Here is a 25544-nt window from a genome sequence, read left to right as displayed (position 1 = left end):
TGTGCCCTGTCTTTGAATGGGGGCAGAGAGGGGCAGAAGGGACAATCCCTTCACCCATTTACATCAGAGTGAAATGCAAATTGAGAGTTCTCACAAATGTTTCCGCTCCTGCTGCCGATTAGCAGTGGAAAATCCTGGTTATTGTTCGTTTCTTCTGAAAAGACCCATTTAAATTAGAAATTCTAATCTGATGGTCTCAGGATTTGGGTATTGACACTTCTTAGCTTGGAAGGTGTCCTTTGAAATACAGACTGGCTGTTTGATTGCACATATCAAGTCAGGTGACTCTTAGCAGCCATCTTTTGCATCAATTTAAAGTGCATTTTTAAAAGATAACATGGTTCCAGAAGATTCTGATTATAGTTCATGTTTTAAAAGTTATGGATACTTATTTAATAAGTCATTATGTCAAGATCCCAACATTATTCCGTTCACTTCCGAGTATCACCAAGGGTGGTACGGTAGCACAGTGGTTAGCAGTTGCTTCACAGCGCCAGGGTCCCAGGTTCGATTCCCGACTTGGGTCACTGTCTGTGCAGAGTCTGCACTTCCTCCCCGTGTCTGCGTGGGTTTCCTCCGGGTGCTCTGGTTTCCTCCCACAGTCCAAAGATGTGCAGGTTAGGTGGATTGGCCATGCTTCATTTCCCTTAGTGTCCAAAAGGGTTAGATGGGGTTACTGGGTTACGGGGATAGGGTGGAGGTGTGGGCTTAGATAGGATGATCTTTCCAAGGGCCTGTGCAGATTTGATGGGCTGAATGGCCTCCTTCTGCACTGTAAATTATATGAATGGGTTTTCAAAACTGTAAAAAAAGTCAGAATATTTTCAAATATCTGATAGCTGACCAGACCGAGCCCATTTCCTAATCTAAGGGGTGTGGCTGCCTTTTGAGAGCTTCCTCCCTGATATCACAGAGCATCTGCACCACAGAAGTTCACTGAAGATCCTTGAGTTTCAGACTTTGCGGGTGTGGTTGCCTGGATCACAGTATTCTGCCCAAACCCCCATGGGCTGCAGTTGTGATACAATTCCTGGACTGTCACCTCCATACGTTATTTTATTTATTAATTTGCCTATGTATTATGGCAACTAAGCTAATAGTTTTTGACCTTTTCCCTAATTATTTAATTTAGTGTAAATTATAGCTGGATGAAAATTAAATTGATATCCGTCATGCAAACCCACAGAAAGTATTGGAAGCAAAATGCAGCCCTTACGCGCCAAATTGCCAAGGTTTGCAGTCTTTGAAAAGGGAAGAAGATAAAAGTAAAGTATTTATTTTGACCAGTACACAAATACGTTTACAGCTATAATTTAATTGAAGGTGGAATGGAGGTTTATCATACATGTTCAATGCTTGTAGTTTATCATACATGTTCTGACTTTTTTGCAGTTTAATTCTTCTTTTGCGCACATTGAAGGCTACAAAACAACTTTAATACTTGACGTTAGGTAAGGAAAAAAAATCTCAATTTCAAATACCTGTTCATTTTAATTATGGCCAGGTTCAAATATGTAATATTGTTATATGGAAACAGGAAAAACAGAAAAAGGAACATCCGAAATAAAGAGAATGACAATTCTACTGAATGTAAGGTCAATATTGCCAGTGCTGAATTATATTTCATTTAATGTCAAGATTTATTTAGTTATGGTCAGAATTTTTGTGATTTAGTTTGGGTGATATGTTGCCCACATAGTTCTTTTTTCTATATTTTTACTACAGTTTGCAAACTACTCAGTGGGATACTGCAACACAAGGTTTAAAGCATTCATTGAAATGTCTTTCTACAAGGAGCTAGTGCAGTAACTACAAGTTTGCATTGTTTTTGTGCACTTTCAATAAGTAACATGTGGTCATTAAGTGTACAATATAATTGGCAATTTGCATAACGTAGAAAAATGTCCCAACACATTTCATTGAAGTATAATTAAACAAAAAAATTTAAAATGTATAAAAAGATGGGAAGCTTCAGTCAGTGGTAAGGTGTCAACACCCATGAGGCAGTTTTAATTGATAACGTGATATCAATGCTGTCATTCATTATAAGATCATGGATGACAAAGCTGATGCTGGGTGGGATTCTCCCGTCCCCCAGTTGTGTGTTTCTCTGCGGAGTGGCGTTCACTGGTGGCGGAGTTCTCTCTTCCTACCGCTTGCCAATGGGAGTTCACATTGAAGCCACCACATGCCTTTGGGAAACACAAGGGCAGGGGTTGCGCTGCCAGCGGGAAAAGAGAATCGCTGCCATTGTCTTAATATATGGCTCAAAAATTGGCATGGGAAAAATGGGTTTCAAATCACGGGGCACTGACAACAGTACTGGGGAAAGCGGGAGCTGTGCTGGTGGGATAGTCTTCACTTGAACCGTGCTGAGATGAATGTTCCGGCGAGTCATATCACAGGAGTGGTAGAAAGGGTTTTAAAACAAATAGTGGGGGCAAAGGATCTTTAAAGATGCAACAAGTAACATGAATAATGGGAAACTTGTGGATATGAAGGCATTTGACAAAGTGCTACATAACAGGTTACTTGATTAATAAGAGGATCGGGGTTATGGGGAGAAGGCAAGAGAATGGGGATGATGAACATATCACCCATGATTGCATGGCATAGCAGATCCAATGGGCTGAATGGTCTGATTCTGCTCCTTTGTTTTATGGATTTTCACACTACCTTCATTGCAGTGTTAATGTAAGCCTACCTGTGACACTAATAAATATTATTATTATTATTATGGTCTTACGTCTTATGGGTTTCCATGCTGTAAACATCTACGACTCTAATACTGTTCAGAATAAGAGCTCATAGTGTCGAGGTTAACACATTAGCATTTATACATTAGCATGGTTAGCTGATTGATTAGCTAACAGAAAGTGGATAGTAGAGATAAATAGGTCATTTTCAGGTTGGCTAGATGTGACAAATAGAGGCCGGGATTCTCCCCTACCCGACGGGGTGGGGGGGTCCCGGCTTTGTGGAGTGGTGAGAACCACTCCGGCGTCGGGCCTCCCCAAAGGTGCGGAGAGGGGCTAGGCCCGCGCCGGAGTGGTTTCCGCTCCGCCAGCCAGCACGAACGGCCTTTGACGCCCCGCCAGCCGGGGCCGAAAGGCCTTCGGCGGAGGCGGAAGAGAAAGATTGCCCCCCCGGCACAGGCCCACCCGCTGATCGGTGGGCCATGATCGCGGGCCAGGCCACTGTGGGGGCACCCCCCGGGGACAGATTTCCCCGTGCTCCCCCCCAGGACCCCGGGGCTCGCCCGCACCACACCACCAATCCCGCCGGCACCAGACGTGCTTTGATTCTCGCTGGCGGGAAAGGCTTGTCAGCGGCGGGACTTCGGCGGAGAATTGCCGCGGGGGGCCCGCCAAACGGTGCGGCGTGATTCCCACCCCCGTCGATTCCCGGGTGGCGGAGAATTTGGGCCACAGCGGGGGCGGGATTGACGCTGGCCCCAGGGGGGGGGTCGGAGAAGTCCGCCCAGAGTGTCACAGGAATCAGTGCTGGTGCCTCAACTATTTATAATTTCTATCAATGACTTGTTTGAAGGGACCAAATATATAGTTGGTAAATTTGCTGATGGCCGACGCAGAGGTGACCCCCACTGCACATGCGTGGGGATGACGTCAGCAGCCGCTGACGCTCCTGCGCATGCGCGGACTTCCGCCAGCTGGCAGAGTCCCTTTGGCCCCGGCTGGCGTGGCGCCAAAGGCTGTTCCCGCTGGCCGGCGGCGCGCCAAGCACTTCGGCGTGGGCCTAGCCCCTAAAGGTGAGGGTGTGACCCCTAAAGGTGCCAGGGAGTCCGCACCTTTGGGGCGGCCCAATGCCGGAGTGGTTCACGCTACTCCATCCTGCCGGGACACACCACCCCGCCGGGTAGGGGAGAATCCAGCCCCATATGTTTATATGTCCAGCAAACAGACATTCTGGGGGGAATTGCACAGAGGGGCTGCTGCTCGAGGCATTGGCGTTCAGAGAAAGTTGAGAGATGAAGGCGGCAATCTGTGGGTTAATCCAGGACAATCTGCCTGGAGGAGAAATTAAAGGTGGCATGGCTGGGTGACAACAAAGGAAAGTGACTTGAGAGAAGGTTTCAAGAGTGATGAAGAGAAGAAAGGGTAAAAATTGACTCTTAATTGGGCTTTTTAACAGCTCACATGACTTAGTAACCATATTATCATGTACTTGTGCTAGTCAATGATAATATTTAACGTTCTAATTGCAGGAGTGGAAGTGTCATCACAGCTGTAACACACACATTTTTTCAAGATGCCGATGTGAATGATGAAGTCATTACACAAGCTGTAAAGAATGCCATCGAGGGAAATTCAGACTATTCATATAATTGTAAGTCATGGCATTTTTGGATTTTCTATCAGAAATGAAGTAGTTTTGGTCCACTATTATGAAGTGAAGTTTCTGGCCTTTATAATGCTACTCACTTCCACTGAACTTCTTCAGGAAGGCATCCAAGCATTCATTGGTGAAGGGGGCTGTCCTGGCTTCATTTTAGCACCTACCTGATATGCACCTACCAATCCTGATATGCTAAATCCAATAATACCATGGTATATAATGGAATTTGCACTCCCAGTAGAAAATACAGGAAGAAATAAAAAGGAAGAAATGAAATAATGTTTTTGATATAAAAGAAAATGGTAAGGACTTGTATAAAAGCATATAAAAACTAAAACAGTAGCTAAATGGCAAAATTGAGAATGTCGGTGTACTTTAGACGAGTGTGGAGCAAATGTTAGAGTTGATCACAGAAAAATAAATGGCCCTGAAAGGATTAGCAAAGCTCAGGGCAGATAAGTCACTGAACCCTGATGTCATACAGCCTTGGCTGTTGGATGAGGTCAGGAAATGTTTAATCCTTCTTAAATATTCAAATTTAACAGCATTGCTTCAAGAAGGATAGGTAGTTCAATCCAGATAGTTATCGGTCATTTGGTCCAGCACCAATTGCAGTGAAATATTGATTTTAACCTAACATACTCAGCTAGATTACTTGGCACCCCATCTGTTTTTACCCTGCATTGTTTTCAATGTAAAATTGTCAGGAGCGCAAAATGAGCATCAACCATGAAATAAATAGGTTCTTTAAAGACTTGTTGCATGGACTGGTTAAAGACAAGCAATATTGGAAAAATTTAACAGAGTTTTTGAAGAAGAAGTGACAAATTGGATATATAAAGGAAATGTAGCAAATGCATTGCGTCTGGAACATTTAGAAGATACATCAGAAAAATTCAGGTGCGTGGTACGAGGAGATGTGGATAAAATGTTTTGGTGGACTGAAAACAAAGGGCGCCATTCTCCGGCCTCATTATGCTCTCCCTCAAGTGAAACAAGGCCGGCGAATAGTGGGAGAGGCCAAAAAGAGAACTGCGCCAAGCGCCAAACAGTTTGCAATGCAACTGGACTGCTCCCGTAGGCGAAATCAGGATCTCGCCATGGCGTGGCGAGAGGCCAATTACCATCACTTAACCCCATTTCCATACAATTACCGGGAGACACCCCATAGCAAATGGCCTCCCGTGATTCATCTGTCTCCCCAATAAATGGTCATGTTGGCACCGATTAGTAGTCCTTTTGAAAAATGTGAACCTGGCTGAAGGGCTTCTGTGGGGAGCCGAGGAGGTGAGTAGCTATCTTTGCTCAGAGGCAAAAACCCGGGGGCGCTGGGCCTGCGACCCCAGTGCTCGGTGGGCAGTGGGGGACACTCTACAGGGGTGGGCCACCATGGGAGGATGGGGGGAAGGCGCTGCAAGCGGAGGCCCACACCAGGTGGGTAGCCAGGCAGTTTTTAATGCACAGGCTATTGTCTGGTAAGGGGGGGGGGGGGAGCAACTTTGGGTGTCCCTTTTGCTCATTGGACCACCTCCAAAGGATCACATTTAACTTCCACCACTAGCTCCTTTACCCCAGCCTCTCAAAATGGCTCCTTCTATCTCCCTCACCCAGTTTGTTCATCAGCCAGGCCCTACCAATATCCAGAATGTACCTTGAAGTCTGACTCCATTAGCTGATCTTGTTCAGGAACTAGCTGTAGTCCCAACTGTGGCCATTGCTAAAACCAATAGGATTGGCCTGCAGTTCTGTAAGGTTGGACCTCCATCCCAGGTGGGGGCGGATGTCCCACCCCAGCTAATTAATGCTGCCCCACTGGAAAATGGAAGGCAGCCTTTTGGTGGGCAATGTCCTCACCAACTGTGCAGTTGAAGAATGGAGGCATCACAGAAAGTATGGCACCTTGTAAAATCCAGCATGGTGATATTAGTCTAAGTACTTGAGAGCAGGAAGAACCTTGTTGGTGTTAGAAGCTACAACATGTCTCCTTTTATAACTACTGAAGAAGAGGAGAAACATCAGAAATTACATGAGAAATCCGCTTTCTACGAGGGCCGGGATTCTCCAACCTCGCGCCGTTCGGGGTTCGAGAATCGTGCCATACCCCCCCCGCCGATTCTCCAGCGTCGATTCTCAGGACCGTTGAAAGCGGCACACCCTGGCGATTCTCCGGGCCGCGACGGGCCAGGTGCCTGCCGAGTTCAGCCGAGTCCCGCGTATGGTCCCACCCAGCGGGAGCCGGAGTTCTGCCTGGGGTGCCGTCCTGGTGGGAGGTGGGAGGGGTGGGGGAATTCGACCTCGAGGGGGATGCATCCATGGTGCCCTGGCCCGCGATCAGGGTCTACTGATCGGTGGACAGGTTAGTTCCGTGGAAGGCCTATGTTCCTCCGTGCTGGACCTTTTAGGGCTCCGCCATATTGCCCGGGGGCAGGCGCGGAATCAGGAGCCCATGCGCATGTGCGGACTCGCGCTAGCTGTGGCGCGCATGCGCGGACTCACGCGCCGGCTTTCGGGCACTGGAGGCTGCAGACACCACTCTGGTGCCATACTAGCCCCATAGGAAGGGGTGAATACCTGCCACTTGAGCCCATTGACGCTGGACTGGCCTGCGGCTCTTTTCAAGCCGGTGTCAGAACTTGGCCGCGGGATTGGAGAATCCCGGCCAAGATTTCTTTGGTGGTTCTGTCATCTGTTTGTAACTGCCCAATATCTGCTAGCAGAGCTGAAATGTCCCACTGTTAAAAACAACTGGAAAATGAATACTTAGTATACAATTTTTTAATGTTAATGGAAAAGTTACTTAATATTCACAATAATGTGAATTTGAGGCTTTAGGCTACAATCGATGTGTCATTGAATACGGTGTGTGTATTAGATGTTTGGAAATTGACTTCCTATTTTGATGTCTTTAACAGCTGTGCCTGGATGCAAAGTGAAAAATTGTGACAAAGAGACAACGTCAAATTGTTTTCAGGAACCTAGGGGAATACTAGCTGAGTGCATCTGTAAAATTGGATTTTATAAAACAGATGTAAACGAAACAACATGCAGAGGTATTTTCCTTTAGCACCTAACCTTTTATACCTATATTAAACATTTAGCGTGCTTATTGAGATGCAATTTTTGTGGGACTGGGCAAGTGCAAGGTCAGTTCCAGCCCAGCCGGTCCCGGGGTCAGAATGCAAATGAATTAATCAATCGTTTTTATGAAGATACCCAAAGTCTTTGTCCTTGGCTGGCCAGTAATTACAGCCACCAGGTTTGTAAGGTTAAACACAAATACTGTTTATTTATAACAAGAACTATAATGAACTGTGCAGCAAATACAACTGGTTAACTATTAACTAATTCCTAACTCCCCACTTTAACTTGCCCCCACCCTCTACACATACAGAGGACAGACTAATAAAGAAGAGTGGAAAGGAGTAAAAAACAATAAACAAAAAGAAAAAAAGTTTTTGTTTCAGATAGTTGTTAGCACACCTTTCTTCACTGCAAGCTTGCAGATTAAAGATATGCTTTGCAGCCTGGAATGGTCTTCTCTGTAGATTCATATCCAGGTTCTCTGTAGTTCAGAAATGCAATACTTACAGTTTTTCTGGAGAGATGGCACTCATAGGCTTTCTGGAGAAGTACAACACTCACGGGATTTCTGGAGAAAGATCGTGCTCACAGACTTTCTGGAGAGAGATGGAACTCACAGGCCTTCTTGAGAAATACAGCACTCACAGCAGTGTCCTGGAGAAAGAGATACTTCATTCTCTCTCTGCACTGCCAGAATCAAAACTGAAATGCCCAAGGACTTTGAAAACTATCCCACTGGGATATATAATCCAATCACCACCTGTTATCAGGCAGAGTACGGCCATTTGGACCTATTCATTGGCCACCAGCCAATCAATCAACCCGATTGATCCCGGGGAATGATCCCGGCCAGGTGGTTGAAGTTTCAGTTGGTGATGACTTTGGGATTAGTGATCACAATTCTGTAACTTTTAGAATACTCATGGACAAAGACGAGAGTGGTCCTAAAGGAAGAGTGCTAAATTGGGGAAAGGCCAACTATGACAAAATTCGGCAGGAGCTGGGGAATGTGGAGTGGGAGAAGCTGTTTAAGGGTAAATCCACATTTGAAATGTGGGAGTCTTTTAAGGAAAGGTTGATTAGAGTGCAGGACAGACATGTCCCTGTGAAAAATGAGGGATAGAAATGGCAAGATTAGGAAACCATGGATGACGGGTGGAATTGTGAGACTAGCTAAGATGAAAAAGGAAGCATACATAAGATTTAGGTGACTTAAAACTGATGAAGCTTTGGAGGAATATCGGGAAAGTAGGACAAATCTCAGACGTGCAATAAAGAGGGCTAAAATGGGTCATGAAATATCTTTGGCTAACAGGATTAACGAAAATCCCAAAGCCTTTTATTCGTATATAAGGAGAAAGGGGGTAACTAGAGAAAGGATTGGCCCACTCAAAGATAAAAGAGGGAAATTTAGCGTGGAGTCAGAGGAAATGGGTGAGATTCTTAATGAGTACTTTGCATCGGTATTCACCAAGTTGAGGCTAGGGATGGATGTTTAAATACTCTAAGTCAAGTCAGCATAAGGAAGGGGGAGGTTTTGGGTATTCTAAAAGGCATTAAAGTGGACAAGTCCCCAGGTCCAAAGAACAAAGAACAAAGAAAATTACAGCACAGGAACAGGCCCTTTGGCCCTCCCAGGAGCAGACCCACACTATCATGCTGACAGGGTAGGCTCTGCAGCAACCTCAGCTCCTTGGCACCCCGATCTGAAAAAAGAATAAAAGGCCCTCCTCACCACCCGCGCCCCCGTCATGGAAATGGAAACAACCCCCCTGCAAGAACATGGGACCGCCCCACTCTCCCACAGACACGAGACCCACCCTAAAAAGCCATCCCTCTATGGACAGGCCTCCCCCTTCCCCAGGAACATCCCCTATTCCGAATTGCCCCAATGTAAGCCCACCTGGCACTGCCCCCTGGCACTGACACAGTGCCAGGTGCCAGTGCCAGGGTACTGCCCTGACATAATACTCTTCCCCCCATTGGGGCTGTACCTACCTGTGCACCTTTGGCGGGGACCGTTTGCCAATCCCATTGGTCTAGATCTGTTGGGAACCCTGCCGACGTGATTTCACAATTAGAGGCATGACACAACCCACTCAAATGGCCTCCGGCTTCCCAAAGCACTGTTAGTGACAACACTATAGAAGCCGGAGACCGTCTGGGTGGGTTGTGCCGTACCTCTAGTTGTTTCTGGTGTGGCCTGTGCAGTGCCATGTGTTGGAAAGGGTGCCTCCTGAAGCTTCCTTTGCATTCACTAGAAGCTTCTAAGCATGCACTGCTGTGGCATCCAGCAGCTGTAGCAGCTGATTTGAAGCTCAATTTATACATCAGGACCATGCAGGTCCATTCAACTAATTCACTTGTCAGTTACCAATGAACATGCGTTCAGCTGCATTGCTAACATTATTTAAAGGTCCAGGGTGCGAACTTGTTGATAAGATCATTTAGAATAAATTATGCCCTTGCTACATCTCTTGAATTATAGCTGCAAATTGTTTCTGGGGATGTTGTGGTGTATTTCTGGATTGTGGTAAGGGATGTTGTTACTCCCTCACAGAGAGGGCAGAGGATCTGATGACTGTGGGTTTGCAGCATGACAGGGAGGTAGAGGTGGCTGTGGGAAGACGAGACCTGTCCAGTTTCCTCTGCAAAGATAAAAACAGAATCCTCCATGTTCCTTAACAATACGAGGAGTTTATCTAGTTGGTCAACCAATGCATCCAGCATCTCAGATCTAAGATTCCTTATCAGCATTCACCATATGCTCCTCCATCAAGTTCCTTATCTGACCCTGCCATAGCAGAATTCATGCTCCAGTAAACTGGCACACAAACCATCCATCTGTCAGGCCTGGCTGCAGCTCAGTCAAGCCCAGTGACTCACTATGGGCTGATTCCAATTCTATACTCGCCTTTAAGGTACATGCAGTGCCAGTATCTGAACTGGTGGTTGTAAATATCAGATCAAATGAAAGTGCTGAGCTGTTCCTCTCTCTTCTCCTCCTGGGTCTCCTTTAGCTGAGTAAGTAACAGTTTTTCGATGTTTGAAAGCAGCAAATTAGAAAGGAAAGATGGGGCGACTGTAGGAGGATGGGATGGAAAGCAAGAGGCCCTTGGTCACACCACCTGCAGCTTGCTTACTATGCCAGAGAGTAGAATCATAGAATTTACAGTGCAAAAAGTGGCCCATTGAGTCTGCACCAACCCTTGGAAAGAACACCTCCCTTAGCCCACGCCTCCACCTTAACCTCGTAACCCAGTAACCCTACTTAACCTTTTGGACACTCAATTTAGCACGGCCAATCCACCTAACCTGCACATCTTTGGACTGTGGGAGGAAACCGGAGCTTCCGAAGGAAACAAAGATGATCTAGAAATTGAGAAGAGGCATTAAGCACAAACATACCACCTTCGTCAATGTTCTCAGTGATGCCAGGCGCCACAGTCTCTGTTGCAGCCAACCACATCATGTGGGACTTCAGGAGGCATAGGCATCCTTGTCCTCCACTGGATCTGTTCTGCTCCCTTCTATTGTGTATCACCGTGGCCTGCAGACAAGAGGGAAGAATGTTAGTAATTGTGCTTGTTAGAGGTGAAAATATTCACACAAAGGCCTGAGTATAAGTAAAAAAAGCAGTGTATTATATCAGAATTCTGGGAGAGAAGGCTTGAGAATCCGCAGCCTATTGACACCACCTTTTCTCACTTGAGTTAAGGCTCACATGGGTTAATATACAGATTCAAGGGGCGGATTCTTATTTACATACAATCAATCCACTATATTCATAGAACATAGAACATAGAACAGTACAGCACAGAACAGGCCCTTCAGCCCTCGATGTTGTGCCGAGCAATGATCACCCTACTTAAACCCACGTAACCCGTATACCCGCAACCCAACAATCCCCCCATTAACCTTACACTATGGGCAATTTAGCATGGCCAATCCACCTAACCCGCACATCTTTGGACTGTGGGAGGAAACCGGAGCACCCGGAGGAAACCCACGCACACACGGGGAGGACGTGCAGACTCCACACAGACAGTGACCCAGCCGGGAATCGAACCTGGGATCCTGGAGCTGTGAAGCATTGATGCTAACCACCATGCTACCGTGAGGCCCTATTCGTGTCACATTTTATTACATGCAGTCAATCAATTTTCTTAGCATCCCAGTTATCACCTATATGGTTAAAGTGGGCGTTGTCTTACCCACCCCTAACTTCATACAGAAGTAATTCAAAACTAACACAAGGATATGTCTACAGCTGTGAATCTTGAGCTTTATCAAGGATACACTGCATGTCTTGTTCTGTTAAGCTGTTATCAGCGGCTGTTGGGATACTCCCTATACATACCTACGGTTGGTTCTCATGAGACAGTTTACAGGGAATGTGGCTTGGTCAGCCAGTTTGTGTCTTTAATATCACAAAATAGCTAACAGCCATTTTGTGTCTTTTCTGATATAAACAGCATTGTGTATACACTATCTATTTCTACAAATTGCCTCTTCCAAACAGGCATCTAAGCCAATGAGTACCTTTTGTCTCATCAGAACTATTCAAAAGTAATATAGGAGCACAAATGTAGTTACAGGGCCACCTATAATTTATATCATAGTCCTGTATCAGAAAATGCCCTCCAACAGTGCTGCACTGTGTTGGGGTAATGTGTATTCCATTGTTGGGTAACTGGATGTATTTGGAAGTATGGGAGTTGAGTTTGATGTTCTCATTCTTGGTGTATGTGGGAGGCTGAGGTATACCATTTGGATGTTAAACCTGACTCCTGAGTGCTCGGGGTACTGCTGGGTGAATGATGGGATGTGGTGCAGAGAAGTGGATCGTGTGGTAGGGAGGAGGTGTCATGTGAAGATGAATTTACTGACCTTGATCACCTACATAAGATCATTATACTTCTTGTGGTACAGCTGCCAAGTGCTCGGGGACAGACACCGAGCACACATTTTAATGAAGAGGCAACACTAAATTGTCGAGCTATTTACATTTCAATCAGCAGGCAAGGAAAATCATGCATTACAATCCCTGCACTTCTTTTCATGGGCTATTTAATTTAGTCCTCAGGGGGTAATTCATTGTAGGAGGATAGGTGAGATATTAAACTGAGGCCCTGTCTGCCTGTACATTTAGATGTTAAACAGCCTGTGGCATCATCTGAAAAAGGGCAGGATGTTCTCCCATGTGATGGAAAACAGTTATTCCTCAATGAATGACTAAAACGGATTAACAGGTCATTTACCCCATTTGTGTTCTTGGAACTTTCCTAGGTACAAATTGACGGTTGTATTTATCAACATAACAATAGTGTCCACACTTTAACTTGGCCGTGAAGTATTTTGGAATTCTCTGACGTGAAAGGCATGAAGTAATTGCATCTCTTGTCTTCCCTTATCAAAGCCTTCATAATTTTAAACAGAACTGTGATGATTGATTATCTGTGAAATGACTGATTAATGAAAGAGCTTAACCTTCTTTACTCAAATGAACAGAGATTTCCTTTTTCTCATAACTGAAACATATAGGTATCACCTTGGAGAACAATTTAACCTCCAACTTTTAAAGATTTACGTGTCAGAACCTTTAAATCACAATCTACACTGTGGTAGCATTCCCCTTTAAGGGGACGATTACTCAGAGGGTTATGTGACCCATAGAATGCAAATCCTGGGGCTCAGTTACGAGTTTGGAGTCATGGAGTAGAGTAGTCATTATGTCACTCACTGTAAATAGTTATTTGCCTTAATAAACCATTTATTCGTTAATCCATTTGGTGGTTGCCAGCCTTTCAAGATGCTACATACACCTTTTAAGGTTTCACCAGCATGGGAGAAAAGTGCTGCACATTCTCCTGATCTCCTGCCTTTGGCCGAAGGTTAGGAAAAATCTTGGAGCAAAGGATACGTACCTTTCTAGCTAAGCTGCCATTAGTAAATTTGGCTAACCAATCCTGACTGAAATTTCAAGTGTATTTGTCCTCTCCTTATTCATCCTTCCTGGATGTATCACCTTATAGTTGTCTGGAATAAATTTCTTCTGAATTTTATGCAGCAGTTCTACATGTGTAAAGTAGTTTTTTAACGTAAGATACTAATGTAGAAAACATTTTAATTATATCTGTCTAAAGTTTTCAATAAAATCCATAGCCACTTACAGTAATTGTCTTTAATACCTTCAGATTCATGTCATTTGATCTGCGATGGAAAGAATAAGTACATTGTTCGAAGGAATGACCGTAAATGCGAGTGTAAATGTCTTCCTGGATATGAAATAATCAACAAAGAATGTCAAAGGTTGAGTCTGAATAACTAACGTACAAGATTACTTTTATTTTACAATTCTTTCTTCCCCTACAGGCTGCTCATCACACATTGTCATCCAGCCAGTGGGGGAGATGCGGCTGGAAGAAAGCGGCTGTGTGCAGTGAGATATCCCTCTGAACAGGATTCATGATTCCTGCCACAAATCCACTCACAGCTATAAAGCTTGTCTATGATAAAAGCCTTGCTACCGCAAGGAACTATCAAAAAATAATCAGTGCGCTGAAGCACCCCCTCCACTGCCTGATGTATTTGGAACAACATTGAGGCCTATCCCTGAGTGGCTTTCCAGATTTGTGTCTGCTGCCACCCCCACAGTTCTGTTATCATGAGGGACCCGTCCTTGCCAGCATTGGGCAACTACAAGTGAATGAGGAATAGGAAGAAATGGAAGATAAAGAGAAGGAAGTAGGGAAAGAGAAGCAGCAAACACCAGAACCCTATCTGCTCAAGCTCTGAGAGCGGAAAATGTTACTTCAGTCATCCCTCCTATTCCCTTCCCCATTCACTACTTTTCCCACAATCCTTACCACTTTCCTCACAACTAAAATCCTAAATTGTCTTCTTTAGCCTCTGATTGAAGGGTCTTGCCTTCACTTCAAATAACCTTGAAGAATGACCGCAAGCAGCTCTTGGCCTAGAGGTTCCCAATGCAGAATGTTTCGTATTAGCTTGGACTGTGCTTTTCTGGGCCTGGTACGCTGAGTGGCATCAACAATGGGTTGGCCAGACTATTTGGCAGGCGAAGTGTCATCATGAGATGCATTTTCCATGCCAAGGTCATTTTCCTGCGGCAGCAGTTTGGCACTCCTAATGCTCTGTTGGAGAATGGAATGATGCAACCAAGGGGCTAGTTTAGCACACTGGGCTAAATCGCTGGCTTTTAAAGCAGACCAAGGCAGGCCAGCAGCACGATTCAATTCCTGTACCAGCCTCCCCAAACAGGTGCTGGAATGTGGCGACTAGGGGCTTTTCACAGTAACTTCATTGAAGCCTACTCGTGACAATAAGCGATTTTCATTTCAGGGGCCTCACGGTAGCATGGTGGTTAGCATCAATGCTTCACAGCTCCAGGGTCCCAGGTTCGATTCCCGGCTGGGTCACTGTCTGTGTGGAGTCTGCACGTCCTCCCCTTGTGTGCGTGGGTTTCCTCCGGGTGCTCTGGTTTCCTCCCACAGTCCAAAGATGTGCGGGTTAGGTGGATTGGCCATGCTAAATTGCCCGTAGTGTAAGGTTAATGGGGGGATTGTTGGGTTACGGGTATACGGTTACGTGGGTTTAAGTAGGGTGATCATTGCTCGGCACAACATCGAGGGCCGAAGGGCCTGTTCTGTGCTGTGCTGTTCTATGTTCTATGTTCATAGAAGCACCATTCAGGAGTGACCCCTTAAATTGAAAATGGCTGCCACCTGAGATTTCACGGCAGCAGCCTAGGTTGCCTTAGTAGAGGTCTAAGCCTCGATGGCAGCAGTTTGTGTCAGAGCTGCCTATGGAGGCAGGCCTTTTAACCAGCCTACCTTGGTGGCACTTGTCAGGGCATTCAGGGTCAGCAAGCAGGTATTACTGTCCCGCCAAAGGTGAACCCTCGCTTCGGGTTCCCCCACGGCCTGGCTGACAAGCAGGCTGACTGTGGCGGGACTAGAAGATGCCGCCAGCTGCTGATGGCAAGCTGCCTCCGTCGCAGGAAAATCTGCCACGGGGAAACTGGAAAATCCCAATCCTTGTTTCTAATCGTTCTTGGTGTATGGGGAATGGAAGCAGGGTTGCATTTATTTCACATTCCTGCTTTACATGAAAAAGTGGTATTGTTCCTGAATAGCTGCCATCCTCTAATGGTGGTACCCTTATAATTGTGTTAGGAATAGATTTCTGGGATGTTGTTCCCAATGACGTTGAAAGAATGCTGATGTATGCCCACATCAGGATGATGTGCGACTTGGAGAGGGCATTGGAAGTGGTAGTGTTGCGATAACTTTGCTGATAATGTCCCTCTGTGATTGAGCAGCAAGCTGAAAATCACCATCAAAGTTCATGTAAATAAACTATGATGTGTTTGCTCTGCCCAAAGACAGTCCCTTGGCTTCGTGTCTTTTCTGTATTTTCTGTATTTTTGTATTTTCTGTTCAGGATTTATGAAAATGTTAGGATAAGCAGATTCATTAGAGAGATTTGCAAAGATAAATAAACACTATTGGGAACTGAGTAAAGCTGAACTATAAGATACACAATTTTCAGTTTTTTACTCTTATTTCAAGTTAACTGTTTTAGTAGTCAAAAGTTAATTCAAAATGTTACACAAAGCATTTATTATTACTAGTTTCAACTAATGGTGTATTTCTTTTAATTTAGTTGTCCATTTGGCTTTAATGGAGTGGACTGCAATGATGGTAAAAAATTCAATTAATAGCTTCAAACTCACACATAATATGAAATGGATAGAATGTTTTCATTAATGGAAGAACAGTGCTTCCCTGGTGGTGCATGTGTGTGCGTGGGTGGGCGTGTCTGTGGGGTGGAGTTGAGCCATGAGAAATTACTATCAAAGGATATTGGACAAACTCAATGAAGGGGGTTCGAATCCATCTCTAATGTGTGGCATAACTGTCTTGTTAATGCTGAAGTATGTTTCAGAACAATGATACCGCATTTCCAAGCAATGACATCCTTCATCTTGATGAGCACAAAATTTACTTTCCAAAAATCTGGGGCGGAATTCTCCAAGCCGAGTCCCGCCGGCGTCGTTCGCGTATGGTCCGACCCTGCGGAATATCGGCATTCTGGCTGTGGGGGCCGTCCTGGTGGGGGGGGGTGGGGGGAGCCGACTCCGGGAGAGGCTTCCACGGTGGCCAGGCCTGCGGTCGGGGGCAACCGATTGGCGGGCATGCTAATTCCGGGGGGGGGCCTAAATTGCACCGTGCAGGGCCCCTGTAGGGCACCGCCATGTTGCCAGTGGGCCGGCGTGGAGATGGCCGTGGCGCGTATGCGTGGACCCGCGGCAGCCGTGTATGGCCGGCATTCAGGGCCGGAGCAGCGACAGCACTCCGGCGCCATTCTAGCCCACGAGGAAATGGAGAATGACTGGGCCTGGAGGCCCGTTGGCGCAGCCGTCGCTTGCACCAGTTTTGACGCCAGCATCAGCGCTTGGCCGGGATTTCGGAGAATCCCGGCCAAGAACTCCAAGGCAAGGGGCATGATATTTCAAATGGACTTCCTCTGTCTCAATAGAAGAAGGATTTTTTAATATTTATTTATTGTTAAAAAAATTAAGCACACGGACAATTTATTTGCTACACCTAATGGATCCTCTTGCATCAAAAAGCATTAATTTATGGGTTATGAATATATGTGTAAAAAAATCGTAATGAATAAATTGTCAATAATTATCGCTAGATGCTGCTGGTTTAAAACTAAGATAACATTAATATTAAGACTCTATATTGCAGCTATCACAATCGCATCTGGCTCACTAATGTCCTTTAGTGAAGGAAACCTGCCATCCTTACCTTGTCTGGCCTGCATGTGATTCCAGACCCACAGCAATGTGGTTGACTCTTAAATGCCCTCGGGAACAGCCCAGCAAGCAACTCAGTTCAAGGGAAATTAGGAACGGGCAACAAATACTGGCCTTGTCAGCAACACCCACATGAATAAAAAAAAGCTCTGTTCACCTTGTGTTGGTGTACGTGAAATTAAAATTGAATAAACCCATTCAGTCTGTGAGGTCAACTAACAACTGAGGTTATAGCAGACCCTGTTTTCGAAACAAATGTTAGATTGCATGTCCAAACAACATTCAACTGTGCTATATTTTCTCATTATCCTGCTTTATTTTACTGATACATTTATAAACCACTTATCTACAAAAAGAAAGAACAAAATTAAGATCAGGAATCTCCGGTCTCCAAGCTGCGTGTTACGCAGCGGCTGGAGGCAGTGCGCCACTCACTGGTGTCGAGATTCTCTGCTCCTGCCTCTGTCAAAGGAAATTCCCATTGAAGCCAATGCATGCGTCAGGAAGCCCGCAGGAAGGTGTGTGCTGCCGGAGAAATCAGAGAATCCCGCCTCCGGTGAACGGCCGGAGAATTCCGACCTAAAAGTTTGAAAGGTAGAGAAATAGCTTGGAATTCTTTTTTAAAGAGTAGGGAAGGTTCAGGGGATATTTCATGGGGGTGATCAAGGAGTAATTTTGAGAAAATATTTTCCTGGCACTGGGCACAAGTCAGAGGATCTAACTTTAAGATAAAAGAATCAGAGGGATGATAGATTGTTGTTACGCAGCAGTCTATATGATCCGGAATGCATGGCCTGAAAAACTGGTGGAAACATATTCAATAGTAACTTGCAGAATGAAATTGGATATAAACCTGATAAGTAAAAAAAAGAGGTGTTCTGCTAAAACAGTGCGAAAGGAGAATTGAATCACTAGCTCTTTCAAAGAGACACAGTCGGTGAAGATTTCCGCAAAACCCGCCATATGTTTCACGGTAGCGGCCCACCATTGTCTGGCAAAGATCCCGCCGTTGTCAATGGCAATTCCTGTTGAATGAACCCCTCACCAATGGGAAAGTCCAATCCCGCCAGCATGAATGGCTGGAAAATTCTAGCCTATGAGTCAGATTGCCTCTTTTAGGCTGTATGATTTATAGAGCAATGTAATAACATTTTACAGCATCAACATTGAGGTTCAAAGGTTTCAAGTACAGCTTGTGATTCTTCATTTGATAATTATTTTAAAATGTGATTTCATTTTGCAGGATTTAAACTCAGTACTGTCGTGATAGGTGTTGTACTTGGAATTTCATTACTGGGTGTGACAATTGGACTCATTTACGCATGTACCAGGTAATATTATTTATTTTATCTGAATCCAATATTCTTCATAATTGATATACAAGGAAGACCCCCAAAAAAGTACAACTCAAGATAAAGAAGTTTAATTATCACTGAAGTAATTTCATAAATTTGCAAATGTACTTCTGAAATGTCTGTTTTTTTAGGGTATACATTATAACATTAGAATCATAAAATTTACAGTGCAGAAGGAGGCCATTCAGCCTATCGAGTCTGCCCCGGATCTTGGAAAGAGCACCCCACATAAGCCCACATCTCCACCCTATCCCTGTAACCCAGTAACCTCACCTAAACTTTTTGGACACGAAGAGCAATTTAGCATGGCCACTCCGCCTAATCTGCACATTTTTGGACTGTAGGGACATGCCAGGGATCAGGCCCAAGGATGCCCTGCCCTTATGAGGTGGTGTGAGGGGGAGGGGGGGGGGTGTTCAAGGACCCCCTAAGAGGTAAGCTGAGACATTGGGAGGGCCCGGAGTCCGTGATGGGGATGCCGGGAATTTGAGCAGTCAGGGTGAGGTCCGGAGGCCACACTTACCTTAATTTCCTGCACAGAAATAAAGGTAAGTGCAGCCTCAGCAGGCCAATGTATGAATGACAGGGCCAAAAAAAAAACAGTTTGATAGCGGGGTTGTAGATGGGGTTGCTGAGAAATAACCCGCTAAATGTAACCAACACAGGACTCTATTATATTTCTGCTAAATTGCGCTCCCATCTCCTTTCCACCCATCACATTGTGAGAAACACAAGGCATGCTACGAGTGTTTTATCTGATAGAATCACAGGCCCCATCAATTCTCAAAAATTATACAAGAATACAGCAAACAAGTGATATTAGGCATTTTTTATCAGTAAAAAGAAAATGAAAATATCACCTGTGCCACTTTAAAGCTGGTATTTTTTCAATTTTAACTTTCTCCCACTATGTCTTGATGCAACCTTGACATCAGTGGATGAGGTGGAAGCAGCCTGCTCAATGTGTTGCCTTGGATGACCATGGCAGGCGTCCTCTGGAGCTGTGGAGTCTTGAGGGCTCCAGTCTACTGCAGGTCTCTTGCACTGGTGCAGGGGCAACCCTCTCAGCCTCACCTGCTGAAGCTGTTGGGGTCAATAGTGGAGGGGATGAAAATACACCACTAAGCTCGGAACTGTCATTAAATAAAGTCCGTTGGGCAGCTGTCATGCACTCCTCCACCATTTGAGTACATGAAGGCACTCCTCCTGTCTCGTTGCAGTGAAGGGGCTCCTGGAGGGAGGCCCCGGGGTCTCATCCAACTCTCACCCAGCCACTGCTGCATTATGCCCTTGGCTAAAGTGATGGATTGCAGATCAAGGCACATATGCAATGAATGTTCAACGTTGCTCCTATTGGTGCTCGGCATCCTTTCCATGGATGAAACCATGCACACAGAAGCCTGGGATGTGGCATAACACATAGCGTGCATGGATACCTCTATTCTTTGTATAATCGCTGATATCGCCCCTACATTTGCCTCTTCCCTCTGTTGCATGTCCATCAGGCTTCTTATGGCCATGACCAGAGCAGAGATCTGTCGCCCGGGACCTGATCTCCAGCACTCTTATCATCCTCAGGGGACCCATTCGGTGGCTGCTCTGTGGTGTGCTCACCAGTCTGTACTCCAGAATCTACATACTACTCCCCCACAGACTGTGTTGGTGTAACTGGTGAAGGTGGATGATGAAGCATATGGCTTCTTCGTTCCCAGTCTTTTGCCTTCTTTCTTGGCTGTGGCTGTCTTTGGATAGTGATGACCTGTGGTGAACAGAAAAAAGGTTGCCTTGTCCTCCTTACTGCTGGTTGGTCCAGCTCGCCACTTTCCACTGATCGCATCCTTCGCCAGAGATTTCCATTGTCTGCTCCTTGGTGGCTGGGAGGAGCCTTAGGTCTGGAACTCTTCCTCCTCCTCCTCCTCCTGTGCATCTCCTCTCCCTGACATTGTGGGTCTGCTTGTCCAACATGACAAAGTGCAGAGTGACATCTAACCTCCTTATCTGCATGCAATCCATCACACATATGATCCTGTCATTCACACATTGCATCCACAAACACACAAAAGGCAAACTTCCACATGCTTTGGTCTCAAGTGCCATGTGGCACTAAGGTTGATTTTACATTCACTTTTCTGACATAACTGCCCACTTGCAGACATTTTTGATGACCATTGCTACTTACCCTTGTGGATCAGAGTAAGCTGTTTACTCGTTTTCTGAAATGAAATGAAAATCGCTTATTGTCACGAGTAGGCTTCAATAAAGTTACTGCGAAAAGCCCCTAGTCGCCACATTCCGGCGCCTGTTCGGGGAGGCTGGTACGGGAATTGAACCGTGCTGCTAGCCTGCCTTGGTCATTGAAGCCTACTCATGACAATAAGCGATTTTCATTTCATTTTCATTTCATTTTCATTGACAGCAGGTTTCACCAATTAGAAGCTTCCTCTGCAGATAAATCGAACATATTTTCCATGCGTGCAGCTGGCACCAAAAGTGGAAAGGCAGCGGAGACCCTCAGTTCTAATTATGGCATTGGGAATGACACTCCATTGAAACAATCCTAGCCAAAGTGTTTTTTCATGATTTAAATAGCAATCCGCACCTAAAATTACAAGGGATGTCGCCAATTGCCCTTTCTTTCTCAATTTTCTGTTTTATAACTCCTTTTCCTCCTCAATCTGTTTGTATACCCACATCTTCTGATAAAGTAGACGTGGAGCGAATGCTTCCACTTGTGGGTCATTCTAGAGTGAGAGGTCATAGTCTTAGGATAAAAGATAGCAAATTTAAAACAGAGTTGAGGTAAAATTACTTCTCCCAAAGGGTTGTGAATCTGTTGAGTTTGCTACCTCAGAGTGTGGTGGATGCTGGGACAGTGAGTAAATTTAAGGAGGAGATAGACAGTGGACAGATTTTTAATTGGTAATGGGTTGAAGGGTTATGGAGAATGGGCAGGACGGTGGACATAAGGCCAGGATGAGATCAGCCGTGTTTGAATGGCAGAACAGACTCAATGGGCCAAAAGGCCAAATTCTGCTCCTATATCTTATGAACTTATAAGTGGACATTCTAGGGCAGCACAGTGGCGCATTGATTAGTGCTGCTGTATCACAGTGCCGAGGTCCCAGGTTCAATCCCAGCTCTGGGTCACTGTCTGTGTGGAGTTTGCACATTCTCCCCGTGTTTGCGTGGGATTATGTTTCGCCCCCACAACCCAAAGATGTGCAGGATAGGTGGATTGGCCACGCTAAATTGCCCCTTAATTGGAAAAAATGAATTGGGCATTCTAAATTTTTTTTTTTTTAAAGTGGTCATTCTTCATGTCCAATCTAGGCACTGTAGAATTCAGCAAACAATGTAAATTGTTTCTTTAGTAGAAGGAGGGAAGTTGACGCTGATTAATTGTTTAAAGAAGCATTACTTTAATATAAACATGGCACTGTAGCATTCTGATCAAGAGTCTAAAATCTTCCGGAAAATACTGACCTTTCTTCTCAGGCACATCTGCAAAATATAATTCAAATAGTTTCCTCCCCAAGGTAGCCAAAAATAGCTGATGATACAAAAAAGAGCAGAAATGTCTGAAATGCTTGGAGAGTGGAGAGGTAACATCAATAGATCATCAACACACAAGTGTGAGACAGCAGTTCATTGGACCATGATGGAAACAGTTCTATGGTTCAAAAATCTATTCTGCTCAAGAAAATAGTAAGAAGTTTAACAACACCAGGTTAAAATAGTAGAAGGTTCCAAACTCTGATCCATTGTAGAGTTGCTTCATTTTCTAATACAGATATACTTTCTAAATGAGCAACTATTAAATTTCACTGCTGCAGACTGAAACATGTTGAAAATAGTGAACATGAACAACTCTTGAATGACCAATCGAACACAGGAGGACATCAAATAAAGATTCCAAGAGTAAATATGGGCACCAACTCGATGATGGTGAGCAGATCATCAGCAAAATACTGATGAGTTATTTTTAAATAATTTGATATGCTTTACATGAGGATTGTGCACCAGTACAGAACACCTCAGATTTTTCCTTAAGTTAAATTAGGGTCATATATGAGCTATGTAGCTCTTCCCACCCAGCTCTCCTCTTTGAGTTATACAGTGGCAGTGAAAACACATTTATCCGAAATACTTTGACTGACTTTGAATTAATGTCTTAAACTAAACCAATTTAAATGTGTTGCTGAGTGAATTACTTTAGGGAAGTGTGGATGATGCTCAGCAAGGTTCAGCAAAGTTATTTAATTTATGCAATTTAATTAACCATGACTTCACTAGGAAAATAGCTGACTCTTTAACAAGAACAATTTTCCAATTTATTTTGGTTGCTTGGGAGATTGGCTGGTAAAATTGGGAGACAGGTGGTTGGCTGGTAAAATTCCCAGGTGCAACATCAGGAAGGGTCCAAAATGCAGTCCTCTTGCTGGACATTTTCCCAGCGGCATGAAACTGAAGCGATTCAGCTGCTTCCTTCTCCTAGGCCAATGGCCAATTTAAATAATTGAAGAACTAATTGACAACCATTTTCCTGGGCCACTTGAATTTTCCCAGTGGTGAATTGGTTCCCACTGAGTGGGAGAGCCACCAGCTGAATGGGGGCATCCTCCCAGTGGCATCCCAGTGTCGGGGAGGTAGCATCAAAGTTGGAGGCTCCAGTACTCAAGAAGGGGGACCCAGAGGCAATGGCCACCCCTCAGACACTGGTTGAGTGGTTTCACCTCCAATCGCTGGGACCTGCCTGCCTGACCCTGTCACAGGACCAAATCTTTTACCATCTCTATAAAGGTACCTTAAAATGGAGGCACCATCTGGTTCTCCTTGCAGCCTCGGCATCTGCCCCTTCACTCCATGATTCTGCAAAGGCTACAGAGGTGTTGGCCCCTGATTAGGCCAACAGCATGGAAAGCCTTCTTACTATCCTTAATTGAATGGTGGCCTCAGTGACAGCTTCTTAATTGACTGCCACCAGGAGTATTGTTGCCTGTGGTCCCACTGCCTCCCCATATGCGTTTTGTATCCACGTTAGGTCCCAATGTTGGGACTCATCCCTTCCCAGGAAAATCTCAACCCTTATTTTATTTAATATTGGCACATTATAAATTTCATCTCACCAATTCCAAATTTCCAATAATATTTCCAAAATGTTGATATGCACAAGCCCACGGAGGGCAAAAATGCCTCTCTGCTAATATCCTAATACTTGATAAAATGCTCACATAAAGTTAATCCTATTTTCAACTGACAAACATTTATAAATTGTTGAAATTATTTTTTAGTTTCTTGCTCCGTTGCACTTTTTCCCCCACTTGTTCCTCTCATGATTTTTTATTATAGGCAGTCAAATTCCAGACGTTCGCTGAGACTAGTAGATGTTTATCACTCTGCTAATGCAAACCTGAAGTGTGTGTAACAGTAACTATCAACCATAATGTTAAAAATTACCTAATAACAAGTGTAGAATTAGGCAAACTAATTATTTTAAAGTAGCTAATTAAATAGTTTTAGTACCTTCTTGCAAAATGATTAATTCTCATATTCATAGAGAAAAAAACAACTTCTTATTTTGTCGATGTTTTCTTCTTCCTCTAATTCTTTACTTACTTCCAACTCTACACAGAAAACGCAAAGCCAAGAATGGAATGAAATGAGTAACCAAGGCAACGGGTATCAAAATCATGCCATGGAACATGAAATTCCCAGAGGAAGGCGCTACTGAGCTGACTAAAATACTCTGAGAAAGTGTGAAAAAACACAACAGTTAACATCTACAATAAAAATGACAGATGCATGTGCTGTTCTTTAGTTCAAACAAAGTATCATATCCGTAACATTAACTTAACTTTCTGATTTACAAATTCCGACTGACCAACATTTTATTTCCAATGTTTTCTGCTTTTGTGTCAGATTTTTGACATTGCCATATTTTTTCCTTTTCAGAGATCTGAACAATGACCAAACAATTAATATCATCCCAGTACTTTTAGTTCATGATGTTCATATCAGTTGACAATAATTTTTCAGTTTTTTATTCAATTTCAGTTTTGATTATTTCCCACTAATGCACATACTGTAACTTGCATCGTGTAAATCATGCTGACACATCAGACAACCCTGTTTCTCCAGCCCCAAAATCCACGGCTGGAATTTCTCTCCCCCCACTGTGGCAGAGTTTGTGGCTGGCAGGCAGAATTCTCTGATTCAGCGGCTATGTCCGGAGGAGTGTCTGGTCTTACGACCAAAAAGTCGCAGGCGCCCCCCCACCGAGGCTCCGCCCAATGGGGGCTAGTAACCGCGGCACGTAAAGCCCCCGGCTTTACCTGCCGATACGACCGGCCGCATGCGGACCCAGCCTGCCAAATACTGTCCCCTTGTAACCCCCCCCCCCCCCACCCTGATTTTGGCATTAAAAGGGGTGTCTGCCTGATGCTCCTACTCCCTTTGGGTGCCTCAGGTCCCTCCATGATTCCTTGGGGCAAAGGGGCAACTGAAGGAAGGTTGAGGTGCCTATCCCCCTTACATAGCCACTGCAAAATCTCTTACATAGCTACATCAATAAAGTTACAGGTTTGAGTGCCTCTCCGGCAGAAACTGGACTTTCTGCTAGACCAGGTTCTCCCTGGTGCCCACCAGCCCCTCCATACCAGAGTGACCTCGATGTGCTCACTAGATTAGAGAGCGGGTGGACAGGCTCCTCCACCTCATCTACCACTCTGTTGAGGGCCCCAGGCACATTTGCATGATGTTCCCTTGCCTCTCGCTGCATCTCAAAAATCCTGTCCATTACTGTTCCCAGAGGCTCATCTTCAGACTTAATCTTAGCAGCGATCCCTTCCCCAGCAGTCTGCAAGTGCCAGGAACCTTGGCTTTCCCTACCTCTTGTTGCGAAC

General features: G+C 44.9%; 1 protein-coding gene across 1 annotated transcript in view; it reads left to right on the top strand.

The window, feature by feature from the left end:
* LOC119962447 (mucin-13-like) overlaps window positions 1-24434 on the top strand; it is a 38168-nt gene extending 13734 nt beyond the window's left edge. Inside the window, exons 3-10 of the mRNA XM_038790403.1 lie at window positions 1393-1451; window positions 4226-4347; window positions 7269-7406; window positions 13635-13749; window positions 16126-16163; window positions 18531-18618; window positions 22476-22587; window positions 24275-24434. Of these exons, the coding sequence (XP_038646331.1) occupies window positions 1393-1451; window positions 4226-4347; window positions 7269-7406; window positions 13635-13749; window positions 16126-16163; window positions 18531-18618; window positions 22476-22587; window positions 24275-24373 (771 nt within the window). The 3' untranslated portion in view covers window positions 24374-24434. The remainder of the gene's footprint in view (window positions 1-1392; window positions 1452-4225; window positions 4348-7268; window positions 7407-13634; window positions 13750-16125; window positions 16164-18530; window positions 18619-22475; window positions 22588-24274) is intronic.
* The last annotated feature ends 1110 nt before the right edge of the window (window positions 24435-25544 follow it).

The sequence above is a fragment of the Scyliorhinus canicula genome, chromosome 2 (assembly GCF_902713615.1).
Source record: "Scyliorhinus canicula chromosome 2, sScyCan1.1, whole genome shotgun sequence".
NCBI lineage: Eukaryota > Metazoa > Chordata > Chondrichthyes > Carcharhiniformes > Scyliorhinidae > Scyliorhinus > Scyliorhinus canicula.
This window is presented reverse-complemented; position numbering and strand designations above follow the sequence as displayed.